The 20,404-nt window shown below is 36.8% G+C and overlaps 1 protein-coding gene across 4 annotated transcripts in view; it reads left to right on the top strand.

Annotated features, from left to right (window-relative positions):
* Positions 1-20,404, top strand: part of BLTP3B (bridge-like lipid transfer protein family member 3B) — a 93,694-nt gene that overhangs the window by 68,466 nt on the left and 4,824 nt on the right. For all 4 annotated transcript variants that reach the window (XM_019961142.2, XM_019961141.2, XM_019961144.2 and 1 more), the window contains 5 exons: positions 2,467-2,609; positions 3,293-3,443; positions 9,492-9,745; positions 10,057-10,165; positions 19,345-19,538. In XM_019961142.2, coding sequence (XP_019816701.2) covers positions 2,467-2,609; positions 3,293-3,443; positions 9,492-9,745; positions 10,057-10,165; positions 19,345-19,538 — 851 coding nt within the window. The remainder of the gene's footprint in view (positions 1-2,466; positions 2,610-3,292; positions 3,444-9,491; positions 9,746-10,056; positions 10,166-19,344; positions 19,539-20,404) is intronic.

Here is a 20,404-nt window from a genome sequence, read left to right as displayed (position 1 = left end):
GTTCTCTTTAACTGTAATAATTTTCTATTAAAATAATTATTTTCATTAGGAAAAGACTTATTTTTTCTGTATTTCATTTTAGTTTTACAAGAAATATATGAGTTCTTTCTCATTTAAGAAAACATCACATGTCATGGAAATATCTAGAGTAGAAATTTAAGGTATCACTGTAATACCACCGTTACTCTGCCCTTGATACCGTTCCCCATTCTGGAAATAGCTACCATTGACTTTTGGTATATATAATTCTGGACATTTTTCTTTGTGTTTTCATATACATGTTTGTATGTTTACATGGCTTCCTGGTGGCTCAGATGATAATGAATCTGCCTGAGTGTAGGAGACCCAGGTTCGATCCTTGGGTTGGGAAGATCCCTGGAGAAGGGAATGGCTAACCACTCCAGTATTCTTGCCTAGAGAATTCTATGGACTGAGGACCCTGGCAGGCTACAGTCCATGGCGTCACAAAAAGTTGGACATGACTGAGTGACTGACACTTTCACTTCACTTTCATGTATGTTTCCACATATGAACACTAACATATACATATACACACACACACACACACACACACACTTATATATACATATACATACACACACATACATATTTACATACACATATATATTGTGAATTTGTATTTTTGAATATATATACATATTTATAAATGAACAAACCCATAGCTGGACTGCCAGCCCACCACAAATTTCAATCTAGTCTCCCCAGTTTTTTTTCATTTTATAGGCAGAATATTCTTTTAAAAAGTGTATATTATCATGTCAATATCCATTTTAGTCCTGATAAGTTTTAACTGCTATAAGGCTGTTAATTTAAAAAGAAAATGTTACTGACAATGCTCTATGTGACCTGGCCCCAGCTTACATTTCTCTTGTTTTCCCATGTGCTTACTAAACTTAAGTTGTACTGTAATATTTACTATACAGTATATATCAGTCTTTCTGTCAGCCTCTTCACTATGACAAATTCCCTCAGTCTTTGTACCTGTGCCTCAAATATTCCTTTTCTTTCTTTTTACTTTATCTTAAATATTATTTTATTAGTGAAATTTTCTTAACCTGTGGCAGTATTAGGAACTCTCTGTGAAATGTGGGAATTTATTCATACTAAATTTTATTTATATGCATTTCTCTGACCTAAAAATCATTTTATTTATCCATTCAGTAGGTAATTTGTTGAACACCTACTTGCTTTGTCAGGCACTGAGTTAGAACCTGATTATATATAGTAGTAAATATAATAATAAAACTTATTACAAAGAAAGACAAATACTATATGATTTCACTCATATTGTGGGTTATATTTTTTTAAACCAAAATGAAAACAGAGCAAAAACAAGTTTGTAGATACAAAAACAGATTGGTTGTTACCAGAGGGCAAGGGGATGGGGAAATGGTCAAAATGGATGAAGGAGATCAATTTTATCATTATGGATGGTGAACTAGTCTTTTGATGGTGCACTTTGTAGTGTACACAGATGTCAAATTATAATGTACATCTGAAAAAAAGAAATTTTTAACAAGCTTCTTGCAAGTTACATTGAGCAGAATGTTCTTTCAGTGAATGAAAATGATACTCATTCTATAATGCACTTAGTGAAATGTTATGAAGACTTATGATCAAGATGTTTATAACAACAACAAAGTAAAGCTTTGTCAAATGCTATCATGTAAGCAAAAGGGTTTAGAGAATGACTAACTTGGTTGTTTTGTCATTCAGTGAATTAATCCTTGAAATCATTTTTAGAATTATTAGCTTTTCTTTTTTTTTTAATACAAAGTCAGAATCCAGGCATGATTGAAGTAAAAAAAGTGAGGCTTTGTTTTGTGTCTTTGGCCCTTCTCATTTTTCTAGATTCATTTTCATTTCAACAATTCTTTTTTATGGTATTTCGAAAAAGTGTTGATTTGTTATGAACACAAATTTTTAAAAATTATCCTTTATCACAGGGAGTTTGAGAAATATTGAAAAAGAGCACATTGAGGAATTAAGGCAGGTTGGTAAGGATGGAAAACAATCACACTGACAATAGTAGTATTGATTTCATGTAGAAGAACTGTAGGATACTGAAAAGGGAAATGAAGTGGTCAGACTGGGATCACTGAATATTGGATAGAACAGAGGAGGCAAAGCTGGCTGACCAGGAACTGCTAGTAATGCCAGCACCACACCTGCAATGGGAAGAACACAGACTGTGGTTGACTGCGGTAGACTTCTTTTCATACTGAGTTTAGGGTTTAATATCTCTAACACCTTACTGTGGAAAGTTATTTCTTACTTTTTGCTGACTAACTGCAATTTAATTTTTCTTTGCTTCTTGTCTTCTTAAATAAGACTATGCTTGAGACAGAGTTGAAGGAACAGTCTCTTTTGGTTAGATAAATGTAACATTATTGGATCATGTATAAACTGATTTTAATTTATTAGTTTATTTTTATCTTATTTCAGGTATTAAAAAGAATTCAACTACAAATTACCAGAGCCCAGCCGATCAGACAAATGCCAGTGCAAACCTACAGAATTATGGTGAAACCTCTCCAGACGCCATCAGTACAAATTCAGAGGGTGCTCAAGAAAGTCATGATGACCTGGTAATCTTTTCAGAGACATTCTATGAAGAGAAATGCCACCAACTTTATCTCATATTCAATATGTACCCATTTATGAGCATTGATATATAAAAATAATTGAAATTGTGGGTAATTTACTTTGCTCTTCCTACTCTTAAAATTTTTCCTTCACTCTTACTGAATTATTATTCTCTGAATTTCATTTTTCTAAATTTTTAAAAAAAATTGTGTTGAAGAGGAAAGGTTCTATCTTTTTTCCATTCTCTATGTTTTGACCTTTATTTTAATTTGATTAAATCTACTGTGAAAAAGTTTGATAGTAAGGATGGTAGTCAGTCCTTATGAGGGGCTGTCTACAAAAGAAATATGTTACTGGTTTATTTTAAGCCCTCTTCACCTAATAAAGTATTCTTATGGATGCCTTAGAAAATGTGTTCAGCTTTTAGTGAAAAGCTAATGAAAAATATGTAACAAAACCATCATATATTTAATCTTGTTGACCTAAAACAATTCTCTTGACTGAGCAGAAAGAAAGGAAGTGGAAGTTTATCACTGTAATATAATAACTGCTTTCAGTTGGTCACAAATATATTTTTATTAGTCACAGTTGTATTTTTTAGAGGTTATAGTAGTTTCCTGTGTTTTCCCTAAACTCTGTTTTGAATTATTTGGTATACTAATATTATTTATGCAATCCTTATTAGATGTCAATTGTGGTATTTAAAATTACTGGTGTTAATGGGGAAATTGACATCCGAGGTGAAGATACGGAAATCTGTCTTCAAGTGGACCAAGTGATACCAGATCAGTTAGGCAATATCAGTCTACGGCATTACCTTAGTCATCGTCCAGTAGGTAAGACTTCAGTGTGATTTAAGCTTGTTTTCTTTTTTAAGCCAAGAGCTCCATCATTTCAAGTAGATATTGATTAAATTTTCAAGGAGATAATGATGACTTTCTACTGGTTATATCTGAATAGGATCAAAATATTCTTTTAACATGGGAAGACCTGATTACTATTTCAAACTCCACCCCTTCAGTTCAGTTCAGTCGCTCAGTCGTGTCCGACTCTTTACGACCCCATGAATTGCAGCATGCCAGGCCTCCCTGTCCATCACCAACTCCCGGAGTTCACCCAAACTCATGTCCATTGAGTCGGTGATGCCATCCAGCCATCTCATCCTCTGTCATCCCCTTCTCCTCCTGCCCCCAATCCCTCCCAGCATCAGGGTCTTTTCCAATGAATCAACTCTTTGCATGAGGTGGCCAAAGTATTGGAGTTTCAGCTTCATCATCAGTCCTTCCAATGAATAATTAGGATTGATTTCCTTTAAGATTGACTGGTTGGATCTCCTTGCAGTCCAAGGGACTCTCAAGAGTCTTCTCCAGCACTACAGTTCAAAAGCATCAGTTCTTTGGTGCTCAGCCTTCTTTGTGGTCCAACTCTCACATCTGTACCTGACTACTGGAAAAACTATAGCTTTGACTAGATGAACCTTTGTCGGCCAAGTAATGTGTTTGCTTTTCAATGCACTGTCTATGTTTGTCATAGCTTTTCTTCCAAGGAGCAAGTGTCTTTTAATTTCATGGCTGCAGTCACCATCCATAGTGATTTTGGAGCCCAGTGAAAGGTTGTTGCTGAACCTCGAAAAGACGTCGGGATTCTTGGCCTCCAGAGGAGAAGAATTCAATCTAGGGCCAGAGATGAGGCTTGATTGCTCAGAGCTTTTGTGTAATAAAGTTTTATTAAAGTATAAAGGAGATAGAGAAAGCTTCTGACATAGGCATCAGAAGGGGGCAGAAAGAGTACCCCCTTGCTAGTATTAGCAATGGAGTTATATACTCTCCAATGAATCCAAAGAAAGTCTGGAGGTTGTAAAGACCTTACCAGACCTACTCCAATAATTTACATTTTAAGATAACAGAATTAGCCAGAAGGTTTAATCCAGAGACTGTCCTCAGGCAGGATACATTATTGTTATATAGACCTACTCCCATAATTTACATTTTAAAATAACAGGATTAGCCAGAAGGTTTAATCCAGAGACTATCCTCAGGCAGGATACAGAATCCTAAGGAATGTAGAGGGGAAAAAAAAGGCTTGTCCTTTCTTCCTCCTTGAGAATTCCAGACCCCTCTCTCCTTGGGGACCCCTAGTTGTCTTATCAACCTGCTTAGGAAATGACTCTCTCACCAAGAAAATAAAGTCTGCCACTGTTTCCATTGTTTCCCCATCTGTTTGCCATGAAATGATGGGACCAGATGCCATGATCTTAGTTTTTTGAATGTTGAATTATCTTGCTTTATTTTCCATTATCTTGCTTATAAGCAAGTATTTCCTGAGTTTGGTGTGGTACTTGATATTTGATAAAATCATGTATCCTGTTCTTGTGGGTTTTCATTTTAAGATCAACACATTCTCTTAGATACAGAGGGATATAAGCAATAAAACATGCAGTGTATGATGAGGAATACCACATTAAATCATTCCTTTTTCAAGCTTTATATGGAATTATCACTCATAGTTTTCAGTCATTTAAAGACATGAATTTATTAAAACAATTATACTGAGAAATTTAAATGACAGTGTTCAGTTTTTTAAATCTTTTGAAAAGTCACTGAGCTATAATATTTTTCTTTGCTACATATACAGAATGCTATATCTGATATAACACATGTTGAAATACATGCAATCCTGCATGATATCAAACAAACATACTATCACTTCACATCCTGGGAACTGTAGGTGAATGTGCCATTTGTCTATAAACCAGCATCATAGAAGAAAATTACCTCCTGATTTTTTCTATCTGTAGGCCTTGCAGTTTACAATGTGTTTCCTAAAATGAAATTCAAGAATTTCATTTTAGGAAATGTCAATCCCAATAGCATACAAAATGAAAGAAGCTAAGTATTCAATGTATATAGTTGGAAAGATTTTATAGTAGATGAAAAAACAACAAAAAAAGATGGAATGTAAAATTTCAAAAGCTAAACCCTGTTCTATACCCAACCAAACACTATTTTGCACAGTTTTTTGCTTTATACCCACTTATTACCATGTCCTTGTTACCAGCATCCGCTGGATCATGGAAAAAGCAAGAGAGTTCCAGAAAAACATCATTTCTGCTTTATTGACTATGCCAAAGCCTTTGACTGTGTGGATCACAATAAACTGTGGAAAATTCTGAAAGAGACGGGAATCCCAGACTACCTAACCTGCCTCTTGAGAAACCTGTATGCAGGTCAGGAAGCAACAGTTAGAACTGGACATGGAACAACAGACTGGTTCCAAATAGGAAAAGGAGTACGTCAAGGCTGTATATTGTCACCCTGCTTATTTAACTTATATGCAGAGTACATCATGAGAAATGCTGGACTGGAAGAAGCACAAGCTGGAATCAAGATTGCCAGGAGAAATATCAATAACCTCAGATATGCAGATGACACCACCCTTATGGCAGACAGTGAAGAGGAACTCAAAAGCCTCTTGATGAAAGTGAAAGAGAAGAGTGAAAAAGTTGGCTTAAAGCTCAACATTCAGAAAACGAAGATCATGGCATCTGGTCCCATCACTTCATGGGAAATAGATGGGGAAACAGTGGAAACAGTGTCAGACTTTATTTTTTGGGGCTCCAAAATCACTGCAGATGGTGATTGCAGCCATGAAATTAGAAGACGCTTACTCCTTGGAAGGAAAGTTATGACCAACCTAGATAGCATATTCAAAAGCAGAGACATTACTTTGCCAACAAAGGTCCATCTAGTCAGATCAGATCAGATCAGTCACTCAGTCGTGTCTGACTCTTTGCGACCCCATGAATCGCAGCACGCCAGGCCTCCCTGTCCATCACCAACTCCTGGAGTTCACTCAGACTCACGTCCATCGAGTCAGTGATGCCATCCAGCCATCTCATCCTCTGTCATCCCCTTCTCCTCTTGCCCCCAATCCCTCCCAGCATCAGAGTCTTTTCCAATGAGTCAACTCTTCGCATGAGGTGACCAAAGTACTGAAGTTTCAGCTTTAGCATCATTCCTTCCAAAGAAAAGGCTATGGTTTTTCCAGTAGTCATGTATGGATGTGAGAGTTGGACTGTGAAGAAAGCTGAGCGCCGAAGAATTGATGCTTTTGAACTGTGGTGTTGGAGAAGCCTCTTGAGAGTCCCTTGGACTGCAAGGATATCCAACCAGTCCATTCTAAAGGAGATCAGTCCTGGGTGTTCTTTGGAAGGAATGATGCAAACGCTGAAACTCCAGTACCTTGGCCGCCTCATGTGAAGAGTTGACTCATTGGAAAAGACCTGATCCTGGGAGGGATTGGGAGCAGGAGGAGAATGGGATGACAGAGGATGAGATGGCTGGATGATATCACCGACTCAATGGACATCAGTTTGAGTGAACTGCAGGAGTTGGTGATAGACAGGGAGGCCTGGCGTGCTGCAGTTCATGGGGTCACAGAGTCAGACACGACTGAGTGACTGAACTGAACTGATTTGCTTTGTTTCACCTTGTTTCTAACTGTAGAAATTATTTTGAAATGCCTTGTATGTAGGGATTATACAGGCAGTGCTATCTAATACCTTATTATTTTTTACAGCTGTCTTGGTTTAAAAATAAAATAACAAGAAAGAAAGGAAAGGGAAAGAGAATAAAGGGAAAAGGAGAAAAAACTAGTTTAGCTTGAACTTTTAAGACATTAATAAACCATATGAACAATGATTGTAATTTGATCTGCAGTTTATATACACTGTCACTCTGACATAAACAGTTAAAATTATAAAGTTCTTTTTGGTTTTGTTTTAGTTTTTCTATAATAATGTGTAGAGTTTGGATCCCTTTAATGGGAAGCCTTTTTAAAGTTTCATGGCGTAAGAGGTAGTAGGGAGGAGTGATTTTGTTTTATCTCTGCTCTAAATACTTTTTTTGTTCGAAATGATTTATGGCTCTCAGGTCCCTGGAGTGAGTATATCTGTGTGTCTGTGTGTGTGTGTGTAGATAGACATATGTAGTTATAATATAGATAGATAAAAGGCAAAATAAAATCACAACTACCAAGTTGTTTGTTTTGAATTGTTCTTACTGTTAAATAGACGAGTTAGTTAACTCTTGGTTTTCTTGGTACAGGAAAGAACATTAACCATTATGAATTTGTGTCCATTTCTTTTACCTTCTATTTTAAAAAATTAAAAATACATGAGTTCTTAATTGTTGAGAGGTTTTTTTTTGCTTTTTGTCCACACCATGTGGCTCGTATTCTCTGATCTGGGATGGAACCTGGCCTCTGGCAAGTGTTATCCAGTGGACCACCAGGAGAAGTCCCTGGGAGTCTTTTTGAACTCTTCTGATATCTATACTATTTATTTTGAATCTTAGCAAGTAGTGCTAGCATTAATTAAATGTCATTTTTTATCTGAAATAAAAGTTTTAAAACAACTCTCCACTTTGTTTTGTGTAAGGAGATCTATCCTTGGTGCATAAACATACCTATCTTTAATTTCTTTCTCCCTTCTCCCTTTCATAAATATGTATACATTTGACTTCTGTAAGACTAAAGTATTCACATACATACTGAGGGAAAATAAACATCTTTTCATCATGAATTTGATTAGTGGGGTCTTCTTATATGGGCCCATGGGACAGATAACTTGGAACCTCAATAAATGAAATAGCTTCACCTTTCCAGAACAGTTTGGTTTTATCTCATGGGTTCTATGAATTGTGAAACTGACTGTATTTTCCCTTTGCTATTAGAAAGCTATTTTTGGTCTATCTTTGGCTCAGAAATTTAAATAATGTATTTTGAGTTAGTAATCATACCACCTATCTTTACTTTTCCATTACCTGCTTATTTTTTAATTCTGATTGTGCCATGTGCGTGTTGCCTCTTATTCTTTTTGAAGCTAGATAATGTCAAATAAAAATATTTATTTACCATGAGGGCTGATTCACTTAAGTAGTTCCACTAGGAACTTTTATTTTTAAAGCTATTCTATGGGTGTTTTATTGAAATTAAACAACATTTTTTGAACTTGAGTCCTTATAGCTGTGTAATCCACCTCAAATTCTTTTTGGGAAAAAGGCCAAGGCATAAGTAAATATAAATATAAACATAAACATATCTGTATTTCCTTTGGTATAAATGTAGTTTTAAGATTGTAATTCAACAGTAACATTTTAATGAGGTCTTCTCTATTTTCCTTTCCAGTTATTTAAGGGCTTGATATTCATAAAAAAAACAAACAAAACTTGAGGCTTTTGTCACTTCTTAAGAAGTGGCTTAAGTCACTTTAAATGCCATGACTATTTCTTCATCGCAATTGTCTGTTATATTATAAATGTATAGACATGTACACACTCAGACACTCAAAATACCTGAGTTATGAATCATGTCAGATTTATATTGTGGCATGTTTTTGCATGTTACAAACAAATAAAAAATATAGACAGCATTATTGCAGTAGAAGATTGTCTATAAAAATGGAAATTAGGGAAATTAGGATTGAATATGTGTTATATTACTCAGTTATATCCAACTCTTTGCAACCCAAATGGACTATAACCTGTCAGACTCCTCTGTTCATGGAATTATCCCAGCAAGAATGTTGGTAGGGGTTGCCATGTTTTCTTCCAGGGGATCTTCTGATCCCTTTCAGGGATCTAACTCTAATCTCCTGGGGCTCCTGCATTGGCAGGCAGAATCTTTAGCACTCAGTGACCTGGGAAGCCATGTGTTACATATGAACTGTAAATATCATTTAAATTAAGAATACATATTAAAATTTTAATCTATTATTGCTTTAATACTATTCAAAGTGACAGTGACCTGTTAATGACAAATAATTGAGAGTGACATTTTTGAGTTGTAATACAAAGTTACAATTTTTATTTGTTCTTTTTTCATAGGTTCAGATCATAAAGCTGTAATTCATTCTAAATCCTCTCCTGAGATTACTCTGAGATTTGAAAGTGGGCCTGGTGCTGTAATACACTCTTTGCTTGCAGAAAAGAATGGATTTCTGCAATGCCATATAGAAAACTTCAGCACTGAGTTTCTTGTGTCTTCTCTTATGAATATTCAACATTTTTTGGAAGATGAAACAGTTGCAACAGTGATGCCCATGAAAATACAAGTTTCTAACACAAAAATAAATTTAAAAGTATGTTAACAAATATTTTTATATTTTCATTTTATAAATGTTCATTTAGCCAACTGGACTTTGATTCATGCCTAACAATATGAACTTGTTGGTCCTTGTGGTGACGGTGTAGAGATTCTTCTTAGAAATTAGAAAATATCAAAATAGAATGGGGAATTTTCTCTATCAACTAAAGCATATTAAAGATATATTTCTAACTCATTAAAATATTTTTGGCGGAAGTAGTGTTTAAGAAAATGATTAATTGAAAATGATTGATTTTATCTTTTACTTCAGTAGCAACATGCCAATACTATTTCTCTTTCCCGTAGGATGACAGTCCTCGTAGTAGTACAATATCCCTTGAACCAGCTCCTGTGACTGTTCATATTGATCATCTCGTGGTAGAGAGAAATGATGATGGCTCTTTTCATATCAGAGGTATATACGAAAACAGTTTAAGGGAACACCTACTGAAATTTGAAATTGTTTACATGCTGATTATTTTTTTGACTCGTACTTTTTATATACTATTTTATATTTATGTACGTATGTAGTAGTAGATGATTGAGGGACACTTAGTACCTTGTGATAAAATATCATCCATCTATGAGCTTCTACCTCAGAAATAACTCATCTACAATTGACTAGTATCTATTCTACAAATGTGTTTTGAATGAAATCCTTCCTGGGTTAATTCATGCTTCTACTTTTCAGTGAACCCTTCTACATAACCTCATGTGACTTCTTAAAATTCTTTAGTACTTATTTGCCACACATTAGTTACTTTATAGTATATTACTGTGTATTTAGTTCTGCTTAACTTCTGTATCTCCATCCTAATAAGATTTTTAAGGTCTCTAATGTAAGGACTATGTCTTATAAGGTAGTGTGGAAAGAGCTTGAATTGGTAGACTTAGGTGTTCTAAATTTCACTTTATTAATTGAGGGTGAAATGTGAGGGACTGAAAAGAGGCAAACTAGAAAACTCTGTAGCCAAAAACCATGAGACAACTATTGCTGAGGTGGAATCAGTTTCTGGGGAACCCTTGATTGAAGAGTCTTCCTCTCTGAAGTTGGGGAACAGCTACAGCAAACATAGAAGTCATACCAAAAAAGATTAAAACGGCAGCCTCATTACTGATAAAAGCTCAGGCGAAGATAGCTTTGGTGTGAGAAGATAGGCTTGCTGTGTGGCTGTTGCTCCCAGATACTTTTAAGATCTCCAAACTTCAAGTCTTATCTTGTAAGAAAGCAGAACAGAGTGTTCTAGTACTTCAGAGTACTGAAGAAAAGTTGAGACTTTTAAAGAAATATAATTAATATCCTCAAAGAGATGATAGGATTTTAAACTCAAACAGGAACAAGCTTTTATGGAAAATAACTGCTTCAGTTCAGTCACTCAAAGGCGTCCAACTCTTTGCGACCCCATGAATTGCAGCACGCCAGGCCTCCCTGTCCATCACCAACTCCCACAGTTCACTCAAACTCAAGTCCATTGAGTCGGTGATGCCATCCAGCCATCTCATCCTCTGTCGTCCCATTCTCCTCCTACCCTCAATCCCTCCCAGCATCAGAGTCTTTTCCAATGAGTCAACTCTTCGCCTGAGGTGGCCACAGTACTGGAGTTTCAGCTTTAGCATCATTCCTTCCAAAGAAATCCCAGGATTGATCTCCTTTAGAATGGACTGGTTGGATCTCCTTGCAGTCCAAGGGACTCTCAGGAGTCTTCTCCAACACCACAGTTCAAAAGCATCAATTCTTTGGTGCTCAGCTTTCTTCACAGTCCAACTCTCACATCCATACATGACCACTGGAAAAACCATAGCCTTGACTAGATGGACCTTTGTTGGTAAAGTAATGTCTCTGCTATTGCATATGCTACATAGGTTGGTCATAACTTTGCTTCCAAGGAGTAAGCGTCTTCTAATTTCATGGTTGCAGTCACCATCTGCAGTGATTTTGGAGCCCCCCAAAATAAAGTCTGACACTGCTTCCACTGTTTCCCCATCTATCTGCCATGAAGTGGTGGGACCAGATGCCATGACCTTCGTTTTCTGAATGTTGAGCTTTAAGCCAACTTTTTCACTCTTCTCTTTCACTTTCATCAAGAGGCTTTTGAGTTCCTCTTCACTGTCTGCCGTAAGGGTGGTGTCATCTGCATATCTGAGGTTATTGATATTTCTCCTGGCAATCTTGATTCCAGCTTGTGCTTCTTCCAGTCCAGCATTTCTCATGATGTACTCTGCATATAAATTAAATAAGCAGGGTGACAGTATACAGCCTTGACAAACTCCTTTTCCAATTTGGAACCAGTCTGTTGTTCCATGTCCAGTTCCAACTGTTGCTTCCTGACCTGCATACCGGTTTCTCAAGAGGCAGATCAGGTGGTCTGGGATTCCCATCCCTTTCAGAATTTTCCACAGTTTATTGTGCTCCACACAGTCAAAGGCTTTGGCATAGTCAATACAGCAGAAATAGATGTCTTTCTGGAACTCTCTTGCTTTTTCGATGATCCAGCGGATGTTGGCAATTTGATCTCTGGTTCCTCTGCCTTTTCTAAAACCACTTGAACATCTGGAAGTTCACAGTTCACATATTGTTGAAGCCTAGCTTGGAGAATTTTGAGCATTACTTTACCAGCGTGTGAGATGAGTACAATTGTGCAGCAGTTTGAGCATTCTTTGGCATTGCCTTTCTTTGGGATTAGAATGAAAACTGACCTTTTCAAGTCCTGTGGCCACTGCTGAGTTTTCCAAATTTGTTGGCATATTCAGTGCAGCACTTTGACAGCATCATCTTTCAGGATTTGAAATAGCTCAACTGGAATTCCATCACCTCCACTAGCTTTGTTCGTAGTGATGCTTTCTAAGGCCCACTTGACTTCACATTCCAGGATGTCTGGCTCTAGGTGAGTGATCACACCATTGTGATTATCTTGGTCATGAAAATCTTATTGTACATTCTTCTGTGTATTCTTGCCACCTTTTCTTAATATCTTCTGCTTCTGTTAGGTCCATACCATTTCTGTCCTTTATCGAGCCCATCTTTGCATGAAATGTTCCTTTGGTATCTCTGATTTTCTTGAAGAGATCTCTAGTCTATCCCATTCTGTTGTTTTCCTCTATTTCTTTGCATTGATCGCTGAGGAAGGCTTTCTTATCTCTTCTTGCTATTCTTTGGAACTCTGCATTCAGATGCTTATACCTTTCCTTTTCTCCTTTGCTTTTCACTTCTCTTCTTTTCACAGCTATTTGTAAGGCCTCCCCAGACAGCCATTTTGCTTTTTTGCATTTCTTTTCCATGGGAATGGTCTTGATCCCTGTCTCCTGTACAATGTCACGAACCTCAGTCCATAGTTCATCAGGCACTCTGTCTATCAGATCTAGTCCCTTAAATCTATGTCTCACTTCCACTATATAATCATAAGGGATTTGATTTAGGTCATACCTGAATGGTCTGGTGGTTTTCCCTCCTTTCTTCAATGTAAGTCTGAATTTGGCAATAAGGAGTTCATGATCTGAACCACAGTTAGCTCCCGGTCTTGTTTTTGCTGACTGTATAGAGCTTCTCCATCTTTGTCTGCAAAGAATATAATCAGTCTGATTTCGTTGTTGACCATCTGGTGATGTTCACGTGTAGAGTCTTCTCTTGTGTTGTTGGAGGAGGGTGTTTGCTATGACCAGCGTGTTCTCTTGGCAAAACTCTATTAGTCTTTGCCCTGCTTCATTCTGTATTCCAAGGCCAAATTTGCCTGTTGCTCCAGGTGTTTCTTGACTTCCTGCTTTTGCATTCTGGTCCCCTATAATGAAAAGGACATCTGTTTTGGGTGTTAGTTCTAAAAGGTCTTGCAGGTCTTCATAGAACCATTCAACTTCAGGTTCTTCAGCATTACTTGTTGGGGCATAGACTTGGATTACTGTGATATTGAATGGTTTGCCTTGGAAACGAACAGAGATGATTCTGTTGTTTTTGAGATTGCATCCAAGTACTGCATTTTAGACTCTTTTGTTGACCATGATGGCTACTCCATTTCTTCTAAGGGTTTCCTGCCCACAGTAGTAGATATAATGGTCGTCTGAGTTAAATTCACCCATTCCAGTCCTCTTTAGTTCGCGATTCCTAGAATGTAGACATTCACTCTTGCCATCTCCTGTTTGACCACTTCCAATTTGCCTTGATTCATGGACCTAACATTCCAGGTTCCTATGCAATATTGCTCTTTACAGCATCGGACCTTGTTTCTATCACCAGTCACATCCACAACTGGGTATTGTTTTTGCTTTGGCTCCATCCCTTCATTCTTTCTGGAGTTATTTCTCCACTGATCTCCAGTAGCATATTGGGCACCTACCAACCTGGGGAGTTCCTCTTTCAGTATCCTATCATTTTGCCTTTTCATACTGTACTTGCTGCTACTAAGTCACTTCAGTCGCGTCCGACTCTGTGCGACCCCATAGACGGCAGCCCACCAGGCTCCCCCGTCCCTGGGATTCTCCAGGCAAGCACAGTGGAGTGGGTTTCCATTTCCTTCTCCAATGCATGAAAGTGAAAAGTGAAGTCACTCAGTCATGTCTGACTCTTTGTGACCCCATGGACTGCAGCCTACCAGGCTCCTCTGTCCATGGGATTTTCCAAGTGCGAGTACTGGAGTGGGTGCCATTGCCTTCTCCCTCATACTCTACTTAGAAATCGTTAAAAATTAAAAACCTCATCTTTGAAGTAAAAAATAATCAGATCAGATCAGATCAGTTGCTCAGTCGTGTCTGACTCTTTGCGACCCCATGAATTGCAGCACACCAGGCCTCCCTGTCCATCACCAACTCCCACAGTTCACTGAGACTCACGTCCATCGAGTCAGTGATGCCATCCAGCCATCTCATCCTCTGTCGTCCCCTTCTCCTCCTGCCCCAAATCCCTCCCAGCATCAGAGTCTTTTCCAATGAGTCAACTCTTCTCATGAGGTGGCCAAAGTACTGGAGTTTCAGCTTTAGCATCATTCCTTCCAAATAAATCCCAGGACTGATCTCCTTCAGAATGGACTGGTTGGATCTCCTTGCAGTCCAAGGGACTCTCAAGAGTCTTCTCCAACACCACAGTTCAAAAGCATCAATTCTTTGGCGCTCAGCTTTCTTCACAGTCCAACTCTCACATCCATACATGACCACAGGAAAAACCATAGCCTTGACTAGACGAACCTTTGTTGGCAAAGTAATGTCTCTGCTTTTGAATATGCTGTCTAGGTTGGTCATAACTTTCCTTCCAAGGAGTAAGCGTCTTTTAATTTCATGGCTGCAGTCACCATCTGCAGTGATTTTGGAGCCCCCAAAAATAAAGTCAGCCACTGTTTCCCCATCTATTTCCCATGAAGTGATGGGACCAGAAGCCATGATCTTCGTTTTCTGAATGTTGAGCTTTAAGCCAACTTTTTCACTCTCCACCTTCACCTTCATCAAGAGGCTTTTTAGTTCCTCTTCACTTTCTGCCATAAGGGTGGTGTCATCTGCATATCTGAGGTTATTGATATTTCTCCCGGCAATCTTGATTCCAGTTTGTGTTTCTTCCTAAAATCTTATCAGCTCTACCTTCAAGAGATACCCAGAGTCAGATCTGAGTCATACAGTATGTTGCCTTCTCAGATTGGCTTCTTTTACTAAGTAATATAATTTAAGGTTTCTCCATGTCTTTTTGAGGCTTACTAGCTCATTTCCTGTTACTGCTGAATAATATTCCATTGTCTGATGTAACACAATTTATTTCACCTACTGTAGGACATCTTGATTGGTTCCTTATTTTGGCAATCAGAATAAAATTGCTGTAAAGAATTGTGTGGACATAAGTTTTCAGCGCCTTATGAGTAAATACAAAGGAGTGTGACTGGTGGGTCTCATGGTCAAGAGGATGTTTAGTTTTGGAAGAAAGTGACCGTACCATTGTACATTCTCACCAGCAGTAAATGAGAATTCTTGTTGCTCTGTCTGTGTTTACATTTGGTGTTGTCAATGTTCTGTATTTTGGCCATTCTAAATAGGTGTGTAATGGTATGCTGTTGTTTTAATTTGCATTTCCCTGATGACATATTATGTACAGCATCTTTTCATATGCTGATTTGCCATCTGTTTATTTTCTTTTGTGAGGTGCCTGTTAAAGTCATTGGCCTCAGAGAGAAATTTTATATTGATAAAAGATTTCCTAAAACGTAGCTTAGTCATAAGAAATGTATTTATCCATTTAACAGCATAACTGAAAATGTATAAAAGATAGCTGTTTGAAATAAAGAAAAATGGAATCATAGCATATTGAGATACTACTGTCATAGAGAAACTTTAACATACCTCTCTCTCTCTCTCTGTGTGTATAAGATGTTATGGAAAAACCCAAATAAACTTTTTAGCCAACCCAGTATCTATATACACACACACATATATGTAAATATAAATTTGAATTTAGCAAACAGGTAATTTCAGATACCCGTGAATGAATTCATGGGGTCACAAAGAGTCGGACACGACTGAGCGACTGAACTGAACTGAGCTCAACTGATGAATGAATTTTGCTATCTGCAGCAACATGGGTGGACTTGGAAAATATTAAGCTTAGTGAAGTAAGTCAGAGAAAAAGAAATACTATCTGATTTAACTTACATGTGGAATCTAAATGGTACTACAAGTGAATGGATGTGCAGAACAGAAACAGATTCACAGTTAACTCTCCCTTTTTAATCTCCAGTTACATCTGCCTCCCTCTCCTTTTTTACCATGCTCATTCTTTCTTCTCTACTTTCTAAATCTCTCCTCCCTTTTTCTCCAAATCATTTCTTTTCCTCTTTCCATATTTCTTCCTATTCTCTTCTTTCTTTCCCCTCCCCTTTTCTCTCCTCATTTCACCTCCCAACGTTTGAAATAAAATGGATTTCAGAGTTGCTTTGGTCAGTAGTTTTTCATTATTCTTAGGATCCCGTGAGTGGTGAGATATTTAGGCTAAATAGAATGAGCTTTGGACCCTGTTTTCCTCACTACAGCCTATATAACGGCTGTTTTTTTGTTTTCACTTTATATTAGAATTCTATATCAGATTTCATTTAAAAGAAGGGTTTTGCTCTTCTAAGTTTGAAAGCCAAAAGTATATGATAAACTCATAATCAAGTCAAATTTTAGGGGTCTTACGAGTTTTTTGAGTTTGAAAGAGTAGAGGATTTGACTGCCATGGCGTAGCACTTCAGGATTTCCCTTATAATCCCTACCAAGCTGAATGGTATGCTAGTCTGACCCAGTACAACAGTTCTTGTGTATTTTTTCTAACTAATATTACTTAAAATATAATCAGTACAGGACAATATTGTAAAAAGTAGTTTCTGATTTGAGACTTCTGTAATATGAATTCAAGAACAGACCAAAACTCAATTCAATGACATTTACCCATGTAGATAAAACTATTTCGATACATCAAAAATTGGGGTAAAATTATTAGAATCATTATGAAGGGTAATTTGGCAATATGAACAAAAGCTTTAAAAAGTATTTTTGTTCTTTGACCTAGCTGACACCTTCTGGGAATGTTTTTAAGGGGAAAAATTATGTTGAACAGATATTACTCTTCTGTCTTCTTAATATAATTTGGTTTGATGAACTACCTCTCTGTCATGACAGTTAAGTGTGGTTTTGGTTGAACCTGACAATCATATGGCCCTGTCCCTAAAGTGGGAAAGGGACCCAGGTGGACCAATCAAAAGATTTCAGCCCATGGGACGCTGAATGATAACATGAATGGACTGTGAACCAAGCATTCTGAGTCTTTTGTGTGTGAATTGAAAATGACACTGAGAGCGAAGGGCTCACAGGCTGTAAAACTTACTTGTTTGGTCACCAGAGGTTACGTTTGCCATCATATGACTGGACTAATGCAGAAGAAGAGAGAAGTGGACCTGAGAAGTCGATAGAGTCAGGTTCCTAAAACGACACTCCTGAGGACATCATATGAATTCCAATATCTGTCCATACCTGAAGCACCATCACTTTGATGCTACAATTATGGAAACAAATACATTTCCTCGTTTAAAAACAAGTTTGACTTGGGCTTCTGTTCACTTGCAACCTAAATGCTCTGACTCTCTGTAATCCAAAAAGTTAGAAAAAATGTTGATTTGTAAAAATATTTCCTGTCTTTTGGATAACATTTTAAATGGAACTGTTTTCTTAATCTAATTTTGAATTATTCATTGCAAGTGCTTAGAAAAACAATTAATTTTTGTATATTGATCATATATCCCGCAGACTTGCTAAGCTTGTGCATTAGCTCTGCGAGTTTTTAATGGATTCTCTATTTTTTTTTTTCCTATGTACAAGATCATGTCATCTGTGAATGGAGATAGTTTCACTTCTTCCTTGCTAATCTGGATGCCTTTTATTTCCTTTTCTTGCCTAATTACCTTGGGTGGGACCTCTGGGACAGTGTTGAGTAAAAGTATTGAGAGAAAACGTCCTTGTCTTATTCCCAATATTAGGGGGAAAACATCCAGTCTTTTACCATTAAGTGTGATATTAGCTGTGGAATTTTTGAAAATTTCCTTGAATAGATTGAGGAACTTCTATTCCTGGTTTGCTGTTTTTATCATGAGAAAGTACTGGATTTTGTCAAATATCTTTTTTTTGCATCTGTTGAGATGACCTTGTGGCTATCTGTTGTGTTAATGTGATGTACTACATTACAGCCCATGGGACACTGAATGATAACATGAATGGACTGTGAACCAAGCATTCTGAGTCTTTTGTGTGTGAATTGAAAATGACAGTAATGTGATGTACTACATTAATTTATTTCTTGAATGTTAAATCAATCTTGCACTCCTGGGGTAAATCTCACTTGGCCATGGTCTATAGTTATTTTTATTATATTGCTGGGTTCAGTTTGCTAATGTTTATTGAGGGTTTTTGTATTCATTTATATTAAGTATATTGATTTTAGTTTACTTTTTTATGATTTCTTTGGTTTTGGAATCAGGGTAATACTGGTTTTATAGAGTGAGTTAAAAAATGCTCCTCCTCTTCTATTTTTTGGAAGAGTTTATAAAGATTTGGTATTAATTCTTTTAATGTTTGGTAGAATTTACTGTTGAAGCCATATCTGGGCCTGGGCTTTTTCTCTGAATATATTTTTGTTTTGTTTTTGATTACTGATTTAGTCTGTTTCTTATTGAGTCTGTTTTGGTAGTTTGTGTCTTTGTAGAAGTTTTTCTACCTCATCTAAGTTATCTAATTTATTGGTCTACAATTTTTCACAGTATTCCTATATAATTATTTTTATTTCTGTTAAAGGGACAATAATAATGTCCCTTCTTTGATTTCTGATTCTACTAATTTTTTTCTTTTTATCTTTTATTTTTTGGTCTATATAAGGTTTTTTTCAATTTTATTCTTCTTTTCAACAGATGAGCTTTTGATTTTGAGTTTGTTAATCTTTCCAATGAATGAGCTTTTTCTTTATTTGACTTTATTGTTTTTTGTTTCATAATAATGTCTTCTTACTATGACATACTCATTTTAAATTAGGTTTTCACAAGAGAACTTAAGATTTATCAAGTATTTAGAAATGTTATCTGAATATTTTATTTGTTTGATTAGATTCTCAGATACTTAACACTAGAAATGATTTGGAAGAAAATGTCAAAAGTGATTCAGTGCTACATACCAGTGGAACGTGTGATCTGAAGAAAAAACACAGTGTCACTCAAGCCACTCAGACGAGCCCAGAAGTTCCTTGGCCTTTGCAGTCAGCCAACTTTCCTGAGTGCTCTTTTGACTTTACTAGGGAACAGGTAATGGGAAACCTAGTTCATACTCATTCAGTTCAGCAATTAACGTAATTATTAGGCATTATTCATTTACTTACTTAAATCACGTTTGTTGAGTGCTTATTATGTACTAGGCAGTTAGTTGATACAGTGTTGAGCAAGGTATGGCCATTCCCAGCCTTCACAGAAGTTGTAGTCTAATAGAAGATAAAGGGGGAAATGTGGGAGAGTGCCATTTCTGGCATCTGCCAAGGCTAATTGGAGGATATATTCATTTTGATGTCTTATTTTTAAGTTACAAAAGTATCATAATATTTCAGAACTTTGGAAAAATATTTTAAAACAGCTCTGACATATTGTAACCTCCTATAGTGCTGTATTTTTAAAATTTTTCCTCTCAGTCTCTTTCCATAATTTTTCTAAACAATTGCTATCCTAGTATATATGCTGTGGGGCTTCCCTGGTGACTCAGGTGGTAGAGAATCTGCCTGCAGTAAGGGAAACCCAGGTTTAATCCCTGGGTTGGGAAGATCCCCTGGAGAAGGAAATGGCAACCCACTCCAGTATTCTTGCCTGGAGAACTCCATGGATAGAGGAGCCTGGTGGGCTACAGTCCATGGGGTCGCAGAGTCTGATAACGACTGATGGACTAACACTTTCACACTTATATATACTGTACTTTTTGCTTAACGTTGTTTAACAAATGTTTTCCATATTGCTGCATATGCTTCATCTATTTTATTTTATATTTATTGAAGTATAGTCAATGCTTCATATTTATTGTTAATGGCAGATTAATATGGGCTTGGCTATATTATCATTTCTAAAGGTTACTCTTAACATTTGTTAATATTTGAGTTGCTTCTTATTTTTTGCTGTTATGAAATTCT

Source organism: Bos indicus, chromosome 5 (genome assembly GCF_029378745.1).
Source record: "Bos indicus isolate NIAB-ARS_2022 breed Sahiwal x Tharparkar chromosome 5, NIAB-ARS_B.indTharparkar_mat_pri_1.0, whole genome shotgun sequence".
Classification (NCBI taxonomy): Eukaryota; Metazoa; Chordata; class Mammalia; order Artiodactyla; family Bovidae; genus Bos; species Bos indicus.
Note: the sequence above shows the minus strand (reverse complement) of the source record. Positions and strands in the feature narration are given on the sequence as shown.